General features: G+C 36.8%; 1 protein-coding gene across 8 annotated transcripts in view; it reads left to right on the top strand.

The window, feature by feature from the left end:
- SPICE1 (spindle and centriole associated protein 1) overlaps positions 1–17738 on the top strand; it is a 62649-nt gene that overhangs the window by 14956 nt on the left and 29955 nt on the right. For 6 of the 8 annotated variants that reach the window (XM_039256649.1, XM_039256650.1, XM_039256654.1 and 3 more), the window contains 4 exons: positions 1354–1497; positions 6029–6131; positions 7553–7659; positions 10228–10343. In XM_039256649.1, coding sequence (XP_039112580.1) covers positions 1354–1497; positions 6029–6131; positions 7553–7659; positions 10228–10343 — 470 coding nt within the window. Of the gene's footprint in view, positions 1–1353; positions 1498–2148; positions 2166–6028; positions 6132–7552; positions 7660–10227; positions 10344–17738 lie in introns of those variants that run through there. The other 2 variants (XM_039256653.1, XM_039256655.1) reach the window with 2 other exon arrangements.

The following is a 17738-nucleotide window of genomic DNA, read 5'->3' as shown; positions in this document are numbered from 1 at the left end:
CATCTTCATTTGTTTTTTGTCTTCAGAATCTTTACACAGTATTTGGTTGTTGCAGTACATTTTATCAGGTGCCATATGGGTCATGTTCTTCTTCATAGTTCTGAATACTAGAGTGCTTGTGAAGCCAATATCTTCTGTTCCTTACTCTGCGAACTCCTCTTCTCTGACTCTTAAGTTGTTCAAATCTCTACTTCTGCTTTCTTGGAATTCTGCATCTCCAGTGACCCACTTCCACATGCAACCTTTGCAGGGCTCTGAAAAATAGTGCATTGTTAGTTTTTGGTAGTGATGTGAGTTTTATGAAATGGGTGTGCCTTTGCCAAAGATGACTTGGTAGGCTTTGTGCCTTTTACTTTATGCTTAGTCAGTGTGTGTATAGTTGTGTGTATATATGAAATTGTACAGGTACACACATATATAATTGAAAAGTGTAAGAAAACACAGTTTTTAATTTTATTATATGTGATATACTGTTAATATTTTCTTTTTTTTTTTTAATGTTTTATTTATTTCTAGGAGACAGAGAGAGAGACAGCGTGAGCAGGGGGAGGGTCAGAGAGAGAGGGAGTCACAGACTGAAACAGGCTCCAGGCTCTGAGCTGGCAGTCAGCACAGAGCCCGACGCGGGGCTCGAACCCACGAACCGTGAGATTATGACCTAAGCGAAAGTCGGACGCTTAACCAACTAAGCCACCCAGGCGCCCCAATATTTTCTATTCTATATTCTATTTCAGAAATGTTGGTTTGACCCACAAATTGATTTTACCACCCATTAAACGAGTCCTAGCCTGCAGTTTGAAAAATAGCAGTTTATTGAATAGTCTTGTACAAAGGAAGCAGAGATTGATTTTTTTTCATTTTGTGTTTTTGCTAGGTCTATTAGTTATAGAGATTTCTATTTTTTAATCACTTTTGAAAATGTAGAAGACTATATATCATATGTTTGCACATATAGGAGGATTAGGAGGAACTTGACGGAGGAACAAGGGGGAGAAGAAGGGCGGAAATGGTGGGGGTAAGGGAGAGAGGCAAACCATGAGAGACTCTTGAATGCTGACAAAAACTGAGGACTGATGGATGTGGGGGGGTTGTTGGATGGGCATGGAGGAGGGCACTTTGGGGATGAGCACTGAGTGTTATGTGGAAACTAATTTGACAATAAACTATTCTTAAAAAAAAAATAAAAAGAAAAAAGAAAATGTAGAAGACTATGAAAATTTTGGTGTGAACATGAATAAATATATGCGTGCTATACCAGAAAAATATTTTTAAAAGATGAGTTCGATTAGGTGGTCCCACCATCTGAATAGGCATCTTTGTTCCTGAAACATTATATTTTTTTCTTCTCTACAGATACGTCGTCATGAAATACACAAATCAAAGAATAGAGCATTAGTACACTGGGAACTGCAAGAAAAAGCTTTGAAGAGAAAATGGAAGAAGCAGAAGCCAGAAATTTCTCCTCTTGAGAGAAGGAAATTGTCTATCATGAAGGAGGTAACGCTAAGCTGCATTATCTTTAGTGTTAGAGAAAAAAGTGATAAATGGGGTTCTCTTTCCCGCCAAATTTAATTCACTTGGAGAGGGTCTAGGAAGTGATTGCGTCCTTCTACAGTGATCTACGCAAGGGCTTTGAAAAAAGCAGCAGTGACGATTAGACTAGTTTGGAGGTTTGAATTCCTGCACTGCAAGTTATTGTCCGTGTGACCTGCCTGATTGTGTTGTTTCAAGATTTCAGTGATTTGTATTAATAAAGTGATTAGTACAGTCCTTGGCACATAATTAGTGTCATATATAATTATTTTTCTCAGTTCGCACAAGTAATGTTAGATTGTTTGATTGCTTTGCAAAAAAAAAAAATGTATGCTTATCCAAGTTACTTAGTAAGCCACTTGTCTCTGGCTTAATCTTTTGACAAATGTAGGGTATTTGGATGAGTAATCAGATGTGTAGGAATAAGCAATATGGAAAATAAGAGGAAACCACAGTAAAAAACCTTTTATTTGGGATGATATCATTGTAATCATTGTAAAAGAAATAATGCTTTGTAGTGTTGCTTCTTGTTCATTTTTGAAGCTTATGGCCCTTGGCTGTCTGGGTAACCTTTCACTGCAGCTTTAAATCACTCTGTCTTTTGAGGACTCCATTAGGCTTCTTAGTGAAATGTAAGTCTTGATCTTATATATCATCAGGAAGAATTCTAGCTCCCAAATCAATGTTTACATGAACTTGTAAAAAGAACAGTGGATTGAGGGAATATAGTTCTTTATAGATAAGCATCTTTTGGTGATCTTGGACCAGTCATGCAGATTTCAAATTTATGTGGTAATTCTTAGTGACCAGGAAAAAAGGCAGGCCCTTTGAGGTGGCTCTGGGCTTTGGTGTCCCATTTCTCGTGGCTTCTGCTCAGGTCCTGAATTGCTTATACAAGGAATGGATGTGGTAGAAGTAGGGATCAGAGGAAGAGTGGTGAGAGAGGGTGAGTGAGGTCTCTCTGCCTCTCCTCCAGGTTCGTTCCTCAGGCTCTGGTGTCATGGTTCTCAACACTGGCTGCACAGGAGATCAGTCAGGGTTGAGAACTTCCATTAAAAAATCACTACATTTGGACCAAGATGTAGCTATACAAGGGCATTCTGATTTAGTGGACCTGTGATATAGGTATTTTTTTTTTTTTTTAAATGTTTTATTTATTTCTAGGAGAGAGAGAGAGACAGCGTGAGCAGGGGAGGGTCAGAGAGAGAGGGAGTCACAGACTCTGAACTGGCTCCAGGCTCTGAGCTGGCAGTCAGCACAGAGCCCGACGCGGGGCTCGAACCCACGAACCGCGAGATCATGACCTAAGCGAAAGTCGGACGCTTAACCGACTAAGCCACCCAGGCGCCCCGATATAGGTATTTTTTAAGACAGTTTCAATGTAATTTTAATATGTTACCAGGGTTCAGAACCTTTGTTGTTAGTAGGATTCAGCTATTTCCATTTAACAATATATTTTGGAGGTTATTCCATGTCGGTATTTAGAAATCTACCTTTTCTTTCTTTTTTTTTTTTTCCACAAGATAATATACAGATGTACCACAATTTATCTATCTACTACTTTATTGGTGGACATTTAGGAAGTGTACTGGAGTAAAGCTTAGGCTTCTGGAAGAAAAATGACCCCAAAATATAGTGGTTTAAACAAAATAGGAATCTATTTCTCTCTATAAAACAGTTCAGAGGTAAATAGTGGTTGTTTGGGGCTCTGGAGCCCTTTATTCCAGGGCTTCTATCTCTGAGGAGAGAAAGGCTGTTCCAGCTTCCTTCAGCTGTATTCCAGCCAGCATGAAAAGGGGAAGAGAATGCATGCTACTCCCTTTACATACCACCCAGAAATTCTGGCTTGTCTCCCATTGTCCAGAAATTCACATGAGCATTCTCACCTAGAATGATGATTAGGAAATCTAGCTATGTACTTGGCTAAAACTTGGGGATTCTGCTGTTGAAAGGAAAATAGAAAGAAAAGATACTGGTGGATAAGTAGCAGGTCTGTCACCTACATTTTATTACCTGCCTTGTCTCTATAAATAATACACTGACTATCCTTGAATGTTTTTAAGTACATGTAAAACTATATTTATAGGATAAATTCTTAAAAGTAGAATTGCTGAGTCAAAGGATATGTGTATCTGTTATTTCAGTGTTAAATTTGTAATGTCTCTGTTCAGGGATGTCACAGGATCAGAGGAAGAAGGCTCCTTGGGAATATTTGTGTAGGCCGTATCATTATGCATTAGGAGCTACCAGTCCATCCTCGAGGGCTGATCTTCTGGATTAGTAAAAATTAAGAGAAAAGCTCTTTGGCATTTGCTCTAGGATGGATGCATTCATGTCATGGGTATCAAGCAAATGAGGGTCCAGATTCAGAGAGAGGGAGACTTTGAAAAAGATTTTATAAGTTCTAAAAGTATAACTTCCCAAGCCTCTCTGCAATTTCCTATTTCAATCTGGTTTTTATTATCAGAGAACAAAAGTGCTCGGATGAGAAGTTTTTATAATGTTTCTGAAGGGACCTTGGCCAGTCCTTTGCAAATCCAGGATGTATACCACCATTCATAACTCTGGTCTTGTGCTCTGTGAACCCATCTGGGGAAGTAATGTATACAGATGGGCTTGCAGATATTGGCTTACCTGTCAAGAGGATGAGTTTTATCAGAGAGGAGCTGATAAGTAAATCTAGAGAGAGAAAGCCAATCTACTGATCTGATCTCTGGTCTTTCAAGCCATCTGCCCCTAGAAGGCTGGGCAGACCAGCGGAGTACAGCAGGGCAGCGGCTTTACTGAAGACCTTTTTAATTAATATCAGATCTTGATATAAAATTATTCCTCAGTAATCTGCTTCTGTCAGTTACATCTCTTTATTTTGATGGAAGGTCAGTGATTTTTTTTTTTAAATAGTAAACTCAAACTGCTATTAGGAAATATTCCATGTGTAATTTTTCTAGTTAAAATGATAGATTATGATGTTCCATTTATTCTTACCTACACCTTAATTGCATGTATTATATGTACTTGCAAAATCACCAACCAGGGACAGAAATTTGTTTCATGGGATAATATAATTTAAGTTGTAACAACATTGTCAAATATCTCTAGAAAACACATAGGTTTTCAGTGTGTCCACATCCTTATAACACCCTTTGGGTTTGGGGAAGGTGATGGTATCTTCATTTACATATTAGCAAACTAGGTTTAAAGAGGTTGGATTTTGCTTAGTACCCCTTGACTGGGCCTAGGATCCCAGTCTTCTGGTTCCCGATGTGCTCTCTGCCTTATACCATTCCAAAGCTTACTCTTTGTGGAAGGAACAAATTCAGACTTTATTCTCATCTACTGAGCTAGCCAACCTGGTTGGCCACAGCAGGAGAAGGGGAAATAGAATTTTATTCTTGTTATTTTCTCAATGTCCTCAAACAATAACTAAGGTTATATTATATACCTGTTTCCATGGGCTAGAGAGATTCTGGCAAGACCATTTGTTGCCAGATGCTTTATTGTTTTAAATCTGTGTTGGAAATTGGTTAGTTTCCAATTTTGTGACTCTTTTCAATTTAAGAATGCCATCTGGTGGTGGTGGCTTGAGTTGACTTGCCTGCATATCTGCTTGTAATTATGAAAGTTCAAGTTGAAAGTGCCTAATCAGAGGCACTACTGTTATTTTTTGAGTTCTCATCCCTCCAGGATAAAAATCCATCTTGTTAATAAATACAGAAGCATCACTTTTTTGTTTGATGCCCTAAAACTTAGCCCATATTCTCTAAGTTGTTGATCATGATCCAGCTTAGGGTTATGATATACAGTTTAAAGGTTGAAACACCTCTGAGTTTATGGCTCAGAGATTTATATCTTTTTTTTTTTAATGTTTTATTTATTTCTAGGAGAGAGAGAGACAGCGTGAGCAGGGGAGGGTCAGAGAGAGAGGGAGTCACAGACTCTGAAACAGGCTCCAGGCTCCGAGCTGGCAGTCAGCACAGAGCCCGACGCGGGGCTCGAACCCACAAACCGCGAGATCATGACCCAAGCGAAAGTCGGACGCTTAACTGACTAAGCCACCCAGGCGTCCCTCAGAGATTTATATCTTTAATCAGTGTTTGCAAACTGTGGATCACAACTTTTTAGTGGATTGTGAAATTGAGTTAGTATGTTGCAGCCATTATTTTAAAAAAATGAAATAGGAACTAAAAAGAAAGTTTCAGAGTGGTTCTCAAAGAGTAAATTTAAGTAAAACTTATATTTTGTTAGATATTTATATGTGTGCTGGGTCCCAATTTAATAATGTATTTCTTGGATGTGGCCAAGCGTATGAAATCTACTAATTCTTGTAATAGCCCCATCTACTGGTACTTAAGGATATTGTCACTGAAGGATTTTAGAAAGATAGACCTTTGGTTATTATGCTGTGTACCTTTGTATGGACTTTTCCTTTGTGATTTTATAAGTATACGTATATATATTTTTCTGAATAATATATTTATCATTAACACGTGTCTAGATTCTTTCTGATCAATACCAGATGCAGGATGTTTTGGAAAAATCAGATCATTTGATGGCTGAAGCAAAAGATCTTTTTGTTGATTTTCCTCGTAGACGCACAGGTAACATATTCAATTCAAACAAAAACTTCTTTTTTTTATTAACCATACCCCACAGCTGGCTACTTGGAAGAGTTTTAAATCTTTTTTCAGGCACCACATTATTTATTTATTTATTTTTTAAAGTTTATTTATTTTTGAGAGAGAGAATGACAACGCAAGTTGGGAAGGAGCAGAGAGAGGGAGAGAGAGAACCCAAGCAGGCTCTATGTCATCAGGACAGAGCCCAACACAGGGCTTGAATCCATGAAGATGTGAGATCATGACCTGAGTCGAAACCAAGAGTTGTCCACTTAACTGACTGGGCTCCCAGGTGCCCCTCGGGCACCACATTATTTATAGCACAAGTATTCTAGAATGAATAGCATGTAAGAGTTGTTAGGCATAGATTCATTATAATTTTTTTTCACTAAGAATATTAAGTATTACAAATTACTGAGCTAAGCAAAAGTAAATTGTTATTATTTACTAGGATTTTATGGTGCAGTGTACAAGATTTTATCATTTAAAATATGAATTAATTTCCAGTTTATTAACATTAAGTTGCCATATAAGTTACCATATAAAGTATTTGTGTTTGCATATAACTTGAGTAAAGCTTAATTTGAAGTCTAAATCTGCTAAATCTCCCTTTTAGGGAATTTTCTTCTCGTCAGATACAGAGCATTATTCACTGTAATGTGTATATAATCCATTGTTTACTTTAATCCCTAAAAACAGAGCATTAGTTTTTAGTGTAAAGTTTGAATCTTGGCTTAACCATTTGTTGGTGTGACTCTGGGCCATTTGTGTCATTTCTCTGAGGTTCAGTTAACTGGTCTGTAAAATAATAATGGTAACAGCCTCATCAGATTTTGCAAGGGTAAAATGACTTAATATATGTAAAAATGTTTGGAACAGTGACTAGCATATAGTGTTTTATAAATGTGAGCTGCTATTATTATTATTTAAGATGTTCATGGGATATGGCAATGAGAAAGAATGAAATCTGGCCATGTGTAGCAACATGGATGGACCTTGAGGGTGTTATGCTGAGCGAAATAAGTCAGAGAAGGACAAATATCATATGTTTGCACATATAGGAGGATTAGGAGGAACTTAACGGAGGACCATGGGGGAGGAGATGGGGAGAAATGGTGGGGGAAAGGGAGAGAGAAGGGAGGGAGGCAAATCACGAGAGACTCTTGAATGCTGAGAACAAACTGAGGACTGATGGATGGCGGGGGGGAGATGGGCATGGAGGAGGGCACTTGTGGGGATGAGCACTGGGTGTTATATGTAAACCAACTTGACAATAAACTATTTGTAAAAAAAAAAAAAAAAGATTTTCATGTGATAATACAAACCTATGGCAATGTGTATTGCTTGTAAAGTCAATTTAACTCAATGAAGTAAAATCATCATTACTTATTTTTCTTCTGCAGGGTTTCCGAATATAACAGTGGCTCCTGACTCCTCTCAGGGACCCATCGTGGTAAATCAAGACCCTGTCACCCAGGCAATTCTTAGTGAATCTGTCATAGAGTCTAAGGTAATGTGCTGTCCTCATAGCCATCATGCTTATGTGGAAATTAAGCTTATGTAGGTATTGTGGTAAACATTTCAAAAGCTTAAATATCAACAAATATGTAGTTATGGTTGCTAGAATTGTTCTTACTCAAGCACATTGAACGTTCTGTGAGTAATGTTTATACCAAATGAGATAGGACCGCATAATGATAGCTACCTTTTATTGAATACTTACCTACAAGGTAGGTACTATTATTATCTCCATTTAGCAGAAGAAAAAACTGAGGTTCAGAAAAATTAAGTGTCTTATCCAGGATCACGTAGCTTGTTGGCATCAGAGATGGCATTCAAGCTAGGCTCCACCCACCAGTATGGAAGTAATGGGGAGTCTTTTTACTTCCACTTTGGAGTCGGGTGGATCTATGTTTATATTCTATTACTTACTAGCTCTTTGATTGGGGGTTGATTTCTTAAGGTGTCTAAATTCACTCAGTGTTTTTTGGTTTTTCTGATAAATGGGAAGAGAATATACTTACTATGGTTGTTGTGAGGATTAGCTGAGATAAGTTATGTAAAATGCCTAACATAATTTCAGATACTAGTTCTTGATTAAATGTTAGTCCCCTCTAATAGTGTGTTTAAAAAGTAGCTACCCAGGAAACTTGGAATTTATTGTCTAGTTACATGGGAAAGTTTATTTTAGTGGTAAAATGTTAATTAACTCTATTCTAACCTAATTGAAACTATTCATTAATTATAATGTTTAGAATTTTGAGGTGGGAAACATTTTTTAGAAGCACATGAATAATTTAATACTAAAATAAAACAACTTCTTTGAATTGACTAGGACTCAATACCTGTTTAATGCAATTTCCTAAGTTATGTATATGTCCTATGAGACATATACATCATCAATTGATTCTAGGGAATTACAAGGTTCAAAATCATAAAAAAACATGTTAAGTACCCTGTTTTCTATTTACAAAGGCAGTTAAGTAGAATAATACACATTTTAAATAGCCAGCACCCATTAGCCATATCTCTAGCCAGAAACCATTATGTTTTGGCATTTACTAAAAATGGTAGCTTTCAGATATCATGGTCTCTTTCATGGGGATAGGGAAACTGACAAGAGCTCAGATTAGAGAGACAGGGAGGAGCCAGGTAATGAAGGGCTAAGGAACCAGAAAGTAAAAGTAGAGCCACCAAAGGATTTTAGGAAGAGTAGAGTCATGATGAAATTGACTATAGAGTGGAAGATGGGTTTGGGAAGGAGGAAAGTGATGAGAGGATTTGATTAGAAGACTCAGGATAGAATTTTATGTATGTATGTATGTATGTTTGTTTGTTTATTTTTGAGAGAGAGTATGAGCAGGGAAGGGGCAGAAAGGGGACAGAGGACCCAAAGCAGGCTCCACGCTGACAGCAGAGAGCTTGATGTGGGCCGCGAACTCATGAACTGCGAGATCATAACCTGACCTGAAGTTGGATGCTTAACCGACTGAGTCACCCAGGCACCCTAGGATAGAATTTTAGTGGGAAGTAGTGAGAGCCTAACCTAAGCTGTGGCAGTCAAGAAGGAGATAGTGGGGAAGAGGGATACATTGAGAGATTAAAAAGGGATAGAATTGACAGGATTTGGGAGCTGATTGGATATGATGGATGAGAAAGAAAGATAACTCCCAGTTGGCTGGCTTAAGCATCTCAGTAGGTGGTGATGCTGTTCATGGTCTTAGGTAATATGGCAGAAACAATAATAGAAGAGGCTTAGGAAGATGACCAGTTTGGGACATGTTTATTATATGTATGTAGGATGTCTACTAGGGATATCTTTTAGGCAGTTGGATATATTTGTCTAGGACTCCAGAGAAATCTGGGTGAAGATAAAAATTGAGAATTCACAGCATTTTAATTGTAATTGCAGCTTTGGAACTAGATATAATCATTCAGAAAAGGAGTCAGGTGAGAGGAGAAAAGGTCCAAGGGGAGGACCTTGAGTCCCATCAGATATTAAGAAATGGCAGAAAGAAAAGAACCAATAAAGGAGATTGGGAACAGAAAAAAACCCCAGGGAAATATGGTATCATACCAATTAAAAGGAAGAGTGTATCAAGAAAATCTTGAAGGAAAGAGAGGAGTGGTAATTATTGTCTAATGAATCAAAGAAGTAAGGGAAGGCAAAGACTAAAAAATATCTGTTTCATTTAAGAATAAATCAGAGGAGGATGTTGACCTTGTAGAGAGCAGTTTGAGTGGAATGGTAAGGCAGAAGCAAAATTGTAGGGTACAGATGGTAAATGAGAAGTGGGGGATGACTCTTTTAAGAGGTTTGGTGGTGAAAGAGAGAAGATACAATGAGAGAGACTTGTTCATATTTAATGTGGATGAGCTGAAGCCAGTACAGAGAGAGAGGTTGGAGAGGCAGGATATGGAAGGTCATGAAGTAGAATGGAGGTGAGAGGGCTTAGGTTCTAGAGCACTTGTGGAGATGTTAGCCTCAGAAGGAGGGATCTCTATTGTTATGAAAAAAAGAAAGGATGAGTGCATATATCCAACTTGTGTTTTTATTTTTATTGTTATGTTGAGAAAGGCTCTTAATGAAGTAGATGATGAAGAAGAAGAAGGAACTGTTAACAGCCAGTCTGGAGAAAGTGAGAATGAGTTGGATAACTCTCTCAACTCTCCATCAAATACGAATGTAGACAGGTATGTGTATGTGGCATCAATATCTACAATGCTTCCCTTTCTTCCAAGGCTGCTACTTTTGTTTTCCAGCTTTATTGATATATAGTAATATTATGTATTGACATATTATTGACATAATATTAACATATAATATTGTATAAGTTTAAGGTATACAATGTGTTGATTTGATACACTTGCATGGTTACCACCATAGCATTAGCTAATACCTTTATCATATTGCATAATTACCATTTCTTTGTTTGTGGTGAGAACATTTATGATCTACTCACTTAGCAAGTTTCAGGTATATAATACAGTACTGTTAGTTATAATCACCATGCTGTATATGAAGTACAGTGTGAAGATATTCATCTTATCCCTGGAAGCATGTACCCTTGAACTGTTTCCCCCTGTCCACCTCTCCCACTCCTCCAGACCCTGGTAACCATTACTCTACTTTCTGTTTTTATGAGTTTAGCTTTTTTAGATTCCATATTTAAGTGAGGTCATGGAATATTTGTCTTTCTCCATAAAACTTAATTTTATTTAGCAAAATGCCATCAAGGTGCATCTGTGTTGTCACAAATAACAAAAATTTCCTTCTCTCTCATGCTTGAATAATATTCTGTTGTGTATTTATATACTATACCTTCTTTATTCATTTTTGGTTGACAGATACTTAGGTTGTTCCCATATGTTGGTTATTGTGAATAGTGCTGCAGTGAATATGGGAGTGCAGATATCTCTTTGAGGTCCTGTTTCCATTTCCTTTGATTATATACACGGAAGTGAGATTGATGGGTCATATGGTAGTTATATTAATTTTTTGAGGAATCTCCCATACTGTTTTCCATAGTGGCTGTACCAATTTACATTCCTGCCACAGTGCATAAGAGTTCCCTTTTTTTCACATTCTTGCCAACATATTCCCTTTGACTTTTTTTTTAAGTTTATTTATTTGGAAAGGGAGAGGGAGAGAGCATATGTGCCCGTACGCATGTGCGTGAGTGGGAGGGGGTCAGAGAGAGAGAACATGACCTGAGCTGAAATCAAGAGTTGGAGGCTTACCCGACTGAGCCACCCAGGCGCCCCTTCCCCTTCACTTTTTCATGATAGCCATTCTGACTGGTGTGAAGTGATATCTTGTTGTCATTTTGATGTGCATTTCCTTGATGATTAGTGATGTTAAACATCTTTTCATGTACCTGCTGGCTACCTGTATGTCTCCTTTGGAAAAACGTCTCCTTACATCCTCTGCATCTCGCCCTTTTTATTGTATTATTTTTTTTCTTTTGCTATTGAATTATTTGAGTTGTTTATATATATTTTGGATATTATCCCCTTATCAGATATATGATTTGTGAATATCTTCTCCCATTTTGTAGGTTGCCTTTTTATTTTGTTGATCAGTTCTTTTGCTGTGCAGAAGCTTTTCAGTTTGAGTAGTCCCACTTATTTATTTTTGCTTTTATTGCTTGTGCTTTTGGTGTCAGGTCTAAAAATTGTTGCCAAGACCAATGTGAAGGAGCTTCCCCCTTTGCTGTCTTATAGGAGTTTTACTGTGTCAGGTCTGCCGGTTGAGTCGTTATTCCATTAGTAATAGTCTATATTTGTGAGTGGTATAAGGTAGGGGCCCAGTTTCATTCTTCTCTGCATATGTTTTCCATGTATCCCAATGCCACATATTTATGGGACTTTATATGGTTTATAATGTTTTTCAGTTACAAAAATGCTGTAGTGAATAACCTGTGCATGTGTATTTTTGTATTATTGGAGATTCACATTTAGAGTAAATTGTTAGGAGGGGGATATTTGGGTTAAAATGTGTGTGTGTGTATGTGTGTGTGTGTGTCTGTGTATCTGAATATATTATTCATTGTTTTACATGTGGATCTTGAATTATATTCTGAAATTCTTTTGTAAAACTGGTTTTAGAGGAATTCACTCATGTTTTTTTCTAATACCAGGTGTAGTTTATTTTTACATTTAGTTCTCTGATCCATTTAGAGTTTATTTTGGTATTTGGTAGAGTTTATTATTTGGTATGAGTTATGAATCCAATTTTTCTCTGTTTCTAAATGGCTACCCAATTGCCCAGCACCATTTATTAAAAGGATTGGCCTTAACAGACACATGAAACGATGCTCAACATCCCTCCTCATCAGGGAAATACAAATCAAAACCACAGTGAGATACCACCTCACGCCAGTCAGAGTGGCTAAAATGTGCAAATCAGAAGACTCTAGATGCTGGCGAGGATGTGGAGAAATGGGCACCCTCCTACACTGTTGGTGGGAGTGTAAACTGATGCAGTCCCTCTGGAAAACAGTGTGGAGGTTCCTCAAAAAATTAACAATAGAACTCCCCTATGACCCGGCATTAGCACTGCTAGGAATTTACCCAAGGGATACAGAAATGCTGATGCATAGGGGCACATGCACCCCAATGTTCATAGCAGCACTCTCAACAATAGCCAAAACATGGAAAGAGCCTAAGTGTCCATCAATGGACGAATGGATCAAGAAGATGTGGTTTATCTATACAATGGAATACTACATGGCAATGAGAAACAATGAAATCTGGTCATGTGTGGCAACATGGATGGACCTTGAGGGGGTTATGCTGAGCAAAATAAGTCAGGCAGAAAAGGACGTATATCATATGTTTGCATTTATAGGAGGATTAGGAGGAACTTAACGGAGGACCGTGGGGGAGAAGAAGGGCGGAAATAGTGGGGGAGAGGGAGAGAGGCAAACCATGAGAGATTCTTGAATGCTGAGAACAAACTGAGGACTGATGGGTGTGGGGGGGAGGGGGGTGATGGGCATGGAGGAGGGCACTTGTGGGGATAAGCACTCGGTGTTATATGGAAACCAACTTGACAATAAACTATTTGTAAAATAAATAAATAAATAAAAGGATTGGCCTTGCCCCACTGATTTCAGATTCTACCTGTGTTTTTAAGTTACCATGTGTACTTGGATCTATTTCTGGATTTACTATTCTAGTCCATTAGCCTTATCGCTCTAGTTATGCTCTAATACCAGACTGTTTTAATTAGAGAGAGTTTGTGGTGTTTGAATGGACTTGCCTCATAGCTGTTTTTTAATTCAGAGTTTTCTTCATGATTTTTACATGTTTAGTTATCCATGTGAACTTTAATATCAACTTACCCAGCTGTATTAGAAAAGATTATTGGTATTTTTGTTCTATTAATAGGTTAATTAGGCAGGGCCTCCTGGGTGGCTCAGTCAGTTGAGCCTCCGACTTTGGCTCAGGTCATGATCTCGCAGTTTATGGGTTCGAGCCCTGAGTCCGGCTCTGGAGCCTGGAGCCTGCTTCGGATTCTGTGTTTCCCTCTCTCTCTGCCTCTCCCCTGCTCTCTCTGTCTCACTCTTTCTCTCTTTCTTTCAAAAATAAAGATTTAAAAAAATAAAGTAAATTAATTAACTAGGCAGAACTGACATCTTTATTATGTTGGGTTTTATACTATCCAGAACAAAGTATGTTTTTCCATTTGTATATTTTTCTTTTTGTAATGATTTAATATTTTTCTTACATAGACTTTGCCCATTTTTTGTTTATCCCTAAGTATTCAATTTTTTTTTGTTACTCTTTTATTTATTTATTTTTTTTTTAATATTTTTTTTTAAATTATTTCTAGGAGAGAGAGAGAGAGACAGCGTGAGCAGGGGAGGGTCAGATAGAGAGGGAGTCACAGACTGAAACAGGCTCCAGGCTCCGAGCTGGCAGTCAACACAGAGCCCGACGCGGGGCTCGAACCCACGAACCGCGAGATCATGACCGGAGCGAAAGTCGGATGCTTAACCGACTAAGCCACCCAGGCGCCCCTGTTACTCTTTTAAATGGGATTTTTTCTCCCCCATTATACCTTCTAACTAGTTGTTTGTGTTTATTTATGAAGGCTATTGATTTTAGTGTGTTATCTTGATCTTCTGCTACCTTAATTGAATCTTGGTTGAATTAGTTTTAGCATTGGTTTTCTGGAGTTTTCCAGGTATTCTATCATGTCATCTGCAAATAGACAAAGTTTTATATATTTTCTAAATGTTATATCTCTAGTTGCTTTCTTTTGTATATTGCAGTAGCTATAGGATGGTATTAAATAATAGTGGAAATAGTGAAAATAAAAAAAATAGTGGGCATCTGTCTATGTGTTGTCCCTGATCTGTGAAAGTGACTCTTTCCTCTTAAGTAAAGTTCTGGTTTTAGAAGTGAAGTTTTTGTTCTTTTTGATTTTTGTTTTTTAACAATGCTAAGAAAATATCTATCAGTTCTTATTTTATTTTGTTTTAAATCAGGAATGAGTGTTGACTTTTTCAAGATCTGTAGAGATAATCATATGAGTTTCCTGCTTAGATCTATTGATATGGTGCATTAGATTATGGATTTCCTAATATCGAACTATTCTTGCATCCTGGAAATAAATTCCACTTGGCCATGGTGTATTATTTTCATATTGTGGTGCTGGATGCTGTTTGTTAATATTTTATTTAGTATTTTTACATTAATATTCATAAATAATATTGTATATAATTTTTAAAATTTAATACCAGATTGAGGTAACAATATTATATTTGATTTCATGAGAAGCATCTGGAACATTTTCTAATTGTTTAATTCCTAAAACAATTTATGTAGTTTGGGGACCCTCTGTTCTTCAAAAGGTTTGTAGAATTCCCCTGCGAAACTGTTTGAACATGGTACTTTTTTGTGGCAAAGTATCATAATAACTTTTTTTCTTCCATGGAGAGTGGATTATTTATACTTTCTATTTCTCCTCAAATCAATTTTGGTAAGTTATATTTTCTTAGGAAATTTTTTATAGTCTTAACCGTGTATTTCCATAGGGTGTGCAGATGATCTCTATACTTCTAAAAAATGTCTTTTGCCTTAATGCTTATCTCCCCTTCTTCATTTCTCTTTGCCTCCCTCCCGACTTTTTAAAATTAGGTTAATTAGTGATTGGTCTATCTTATAAAATTTTCAAAGAACCTGGATTTTGATTTATTAATTAGAGCTACTGTTTTTCTGATGTCTTCTTATCAATTTTCACTCTTTGCTTCTTTTAGCTTTCTTCCGTTTACTTTGCTTTTTTCTACTTTGCTTTCTTTTGCAGTTGGTAATTGAATATATTTATTTTCATACTTTATTTGTTTAAAAAATTTTTTAAATGTTTTATTTATTTTTGAGAGAGAGAGAGAGAGAGAGAGCATGAGCAGGGGAGAGTAGAGAGCGAGGGAGACACAGAATCCAAAGACAGGCTCCAGGCTCTGAGCTGTCAGCTTAGAGCCTGACACGGGGCTTGGACCCATGAGCTGTGAGATCATGATCTGAGCTGAAGCCAGATGCTCAATCAACTGAGCCACCCAGGCACCCCTTTCATACTTTATTTTTAATTGATAAACACGTTTAAGGTTCTGAATTTTATTCTGGTCACTGCTTTAAATGTGTAACATATATTCTAATATGTAGTGGTTTGTTATTTTAGAAATGAGGTAATTTCAGTTTGTATTTTTTCTTTTACATAAGAATTGTTTAATAGAAGGTTTAAAAAAAAAATCTTTCCAAATAGAAGAGCCTCTTTGTTATTGGTATTCTTATTTCTAATTTTATTATACTCAGAGGGTGGTTTATAATATTTCTACTTGTAGAACTTAATGATGTTTTCTTTGTGACCTAATATATGTTTAAATTTTTGTGAATGTTCCATTCGTGTGCTTGAGAAGAAGGTATATTCTATATTAACAAGGTCTAAAGTTCTATATGTATATCCATAAAATCTACTTCACTGCTTATGTTGTTTACTTTTTCTGTGTCTTTACTTATTTTTGCCACTATCTTATGTTGAGAGTAATGTATTAAAAGTCTCTGACTGTTAGCGTGTTTCTGTTTTTCTTCACATTTGATGTTTAAGTATATTTAATTCTCTTTGTAAAATACCTCTATCCTTGTACTGGTGATTATTGCATTTTTTGGTACATGGATATCCATAAGTATTGTATCTTCATTGTGAAATATGGCTTTTAGCATTATAAACTGTACTTTTTCACATTTAATACCTTTTGGCTTCAGTTCTGCTTTGTTTGATATCAGGAATGAAATCTCTGCTTTCTTATTTCTAATTACCTGGTTCCTCTCCTCATCATTTTATTTCAGCCTTTCTAAATAGTTGTGTATTAGGTGTGTTTTTTATTTTAACATAGAGTTGGGTCTTGCCTTATTAGCCAGTTTGAGAATCTTTTTTTTCCTTTAATTCGTTAAGTTAGCTTAATTAAGTTATAGCCTGTAATATTTATTAATATAGTTGATGTATTTGATGTCAACTTTGTCATATTGTTTTATAGTACTATGGTGTTATACTGTAATTGCAGTTTTCCTTCTCTGTGTGATGTTTTCTCTGTTCTCTTAAAAATTTCTGTTGGTATCTAAGAAGTTTGTACTTTTGTTCTGGTTGGTTGCCTTTATATCTACCTTTTATAGAGACTTTATTCCCCGATTTTCTTTAATCTTTTATTGTCTCGTGTGTTGGCTTTAAATGGAGTTTTGACTTCTACCTACTTCCTGTACAACAAATAAATTATTTTGTAGTCTCATGCTTTCCCTTTTCTCTCTGGCCTTCTCTTTTAGCTGCGTTTTTTGGCTTTGACAGAACATAAAACATTTATATGTTACTCTTCCCTGTGTATTGCCATTTTTGTTTTAGTCTTGGAGCTACAATTAAATATAAATGGTCATCATCAGTCCTTTTTTGATGTTTACCTAGTTAACTCTTGGTTGGATCTGTCAGACAGAGTTCATGCTATAGGGTTTGTGAATATAGTATTCCTTGAGTTCTTGAGAGCTTAAAAGCTTGAGGGACAGCTTGGCTGGATAGGAAATCTTTGATTGATACATTGTTTCCTTAAGTTTCCTCATTTTCCTGAAAATTCTCCTCCACTCTTAGTTTCCTTTGAATGTTGCTTTGACAAGTCTGATGCTAGAATAATTTTATTGCCCTTATAAATAGTTTGGCATTTTATGTAGGTACTTAATTTCCTTTATATTTAAAATTTATTTCTGTAATCTTTGGGGCGCCTGGGTGGCTTAGTCGGTTAAGCGTCCGACTTTCGCTTGGGTCATGATCTCGCGGTTCGTGGGTTCGAGCCCCGCGTCGGGCTCTGTGCTGACTGCCAGCTCAGAGCCTGGAGCCTGTTTCAGTCTGTGACTCCCTCTCTCTCTGACCCTCCCCTGCTCACGCTGTCTCTCTCTCTCTCCTAGAAATAAATAAAAAAAAAAACACTAAAAAAAAAAAATAAATAAATAAAATTTATTTCTGTAATCTTTAAAATCTAATATTGCTAAGCTGTGTCTTGGGTTTACCTTTTCAGGTCAATTTTTTCAACACAGCTGCCT

Source organism: Hyaena hyaena, unplaced genomic scaffold (genome assembly GCF_003009895.1).
Source record: "Hyaena hyaena isolate Hyena2069 unplaced genomic scaffold, ASM300989v1 scaffold_582, whole genome shotgun sequence".
NCBI lineage: Eukaryota > Metazoa > Chordata > Mammalia > Carnivora > Hyaenidae > Hyaena > Hyaena hyaena.
Note: the sequence above shows the minus strand (reverse complement) of the source record. Positions and strands in the feature narration are given on the sequence as shown.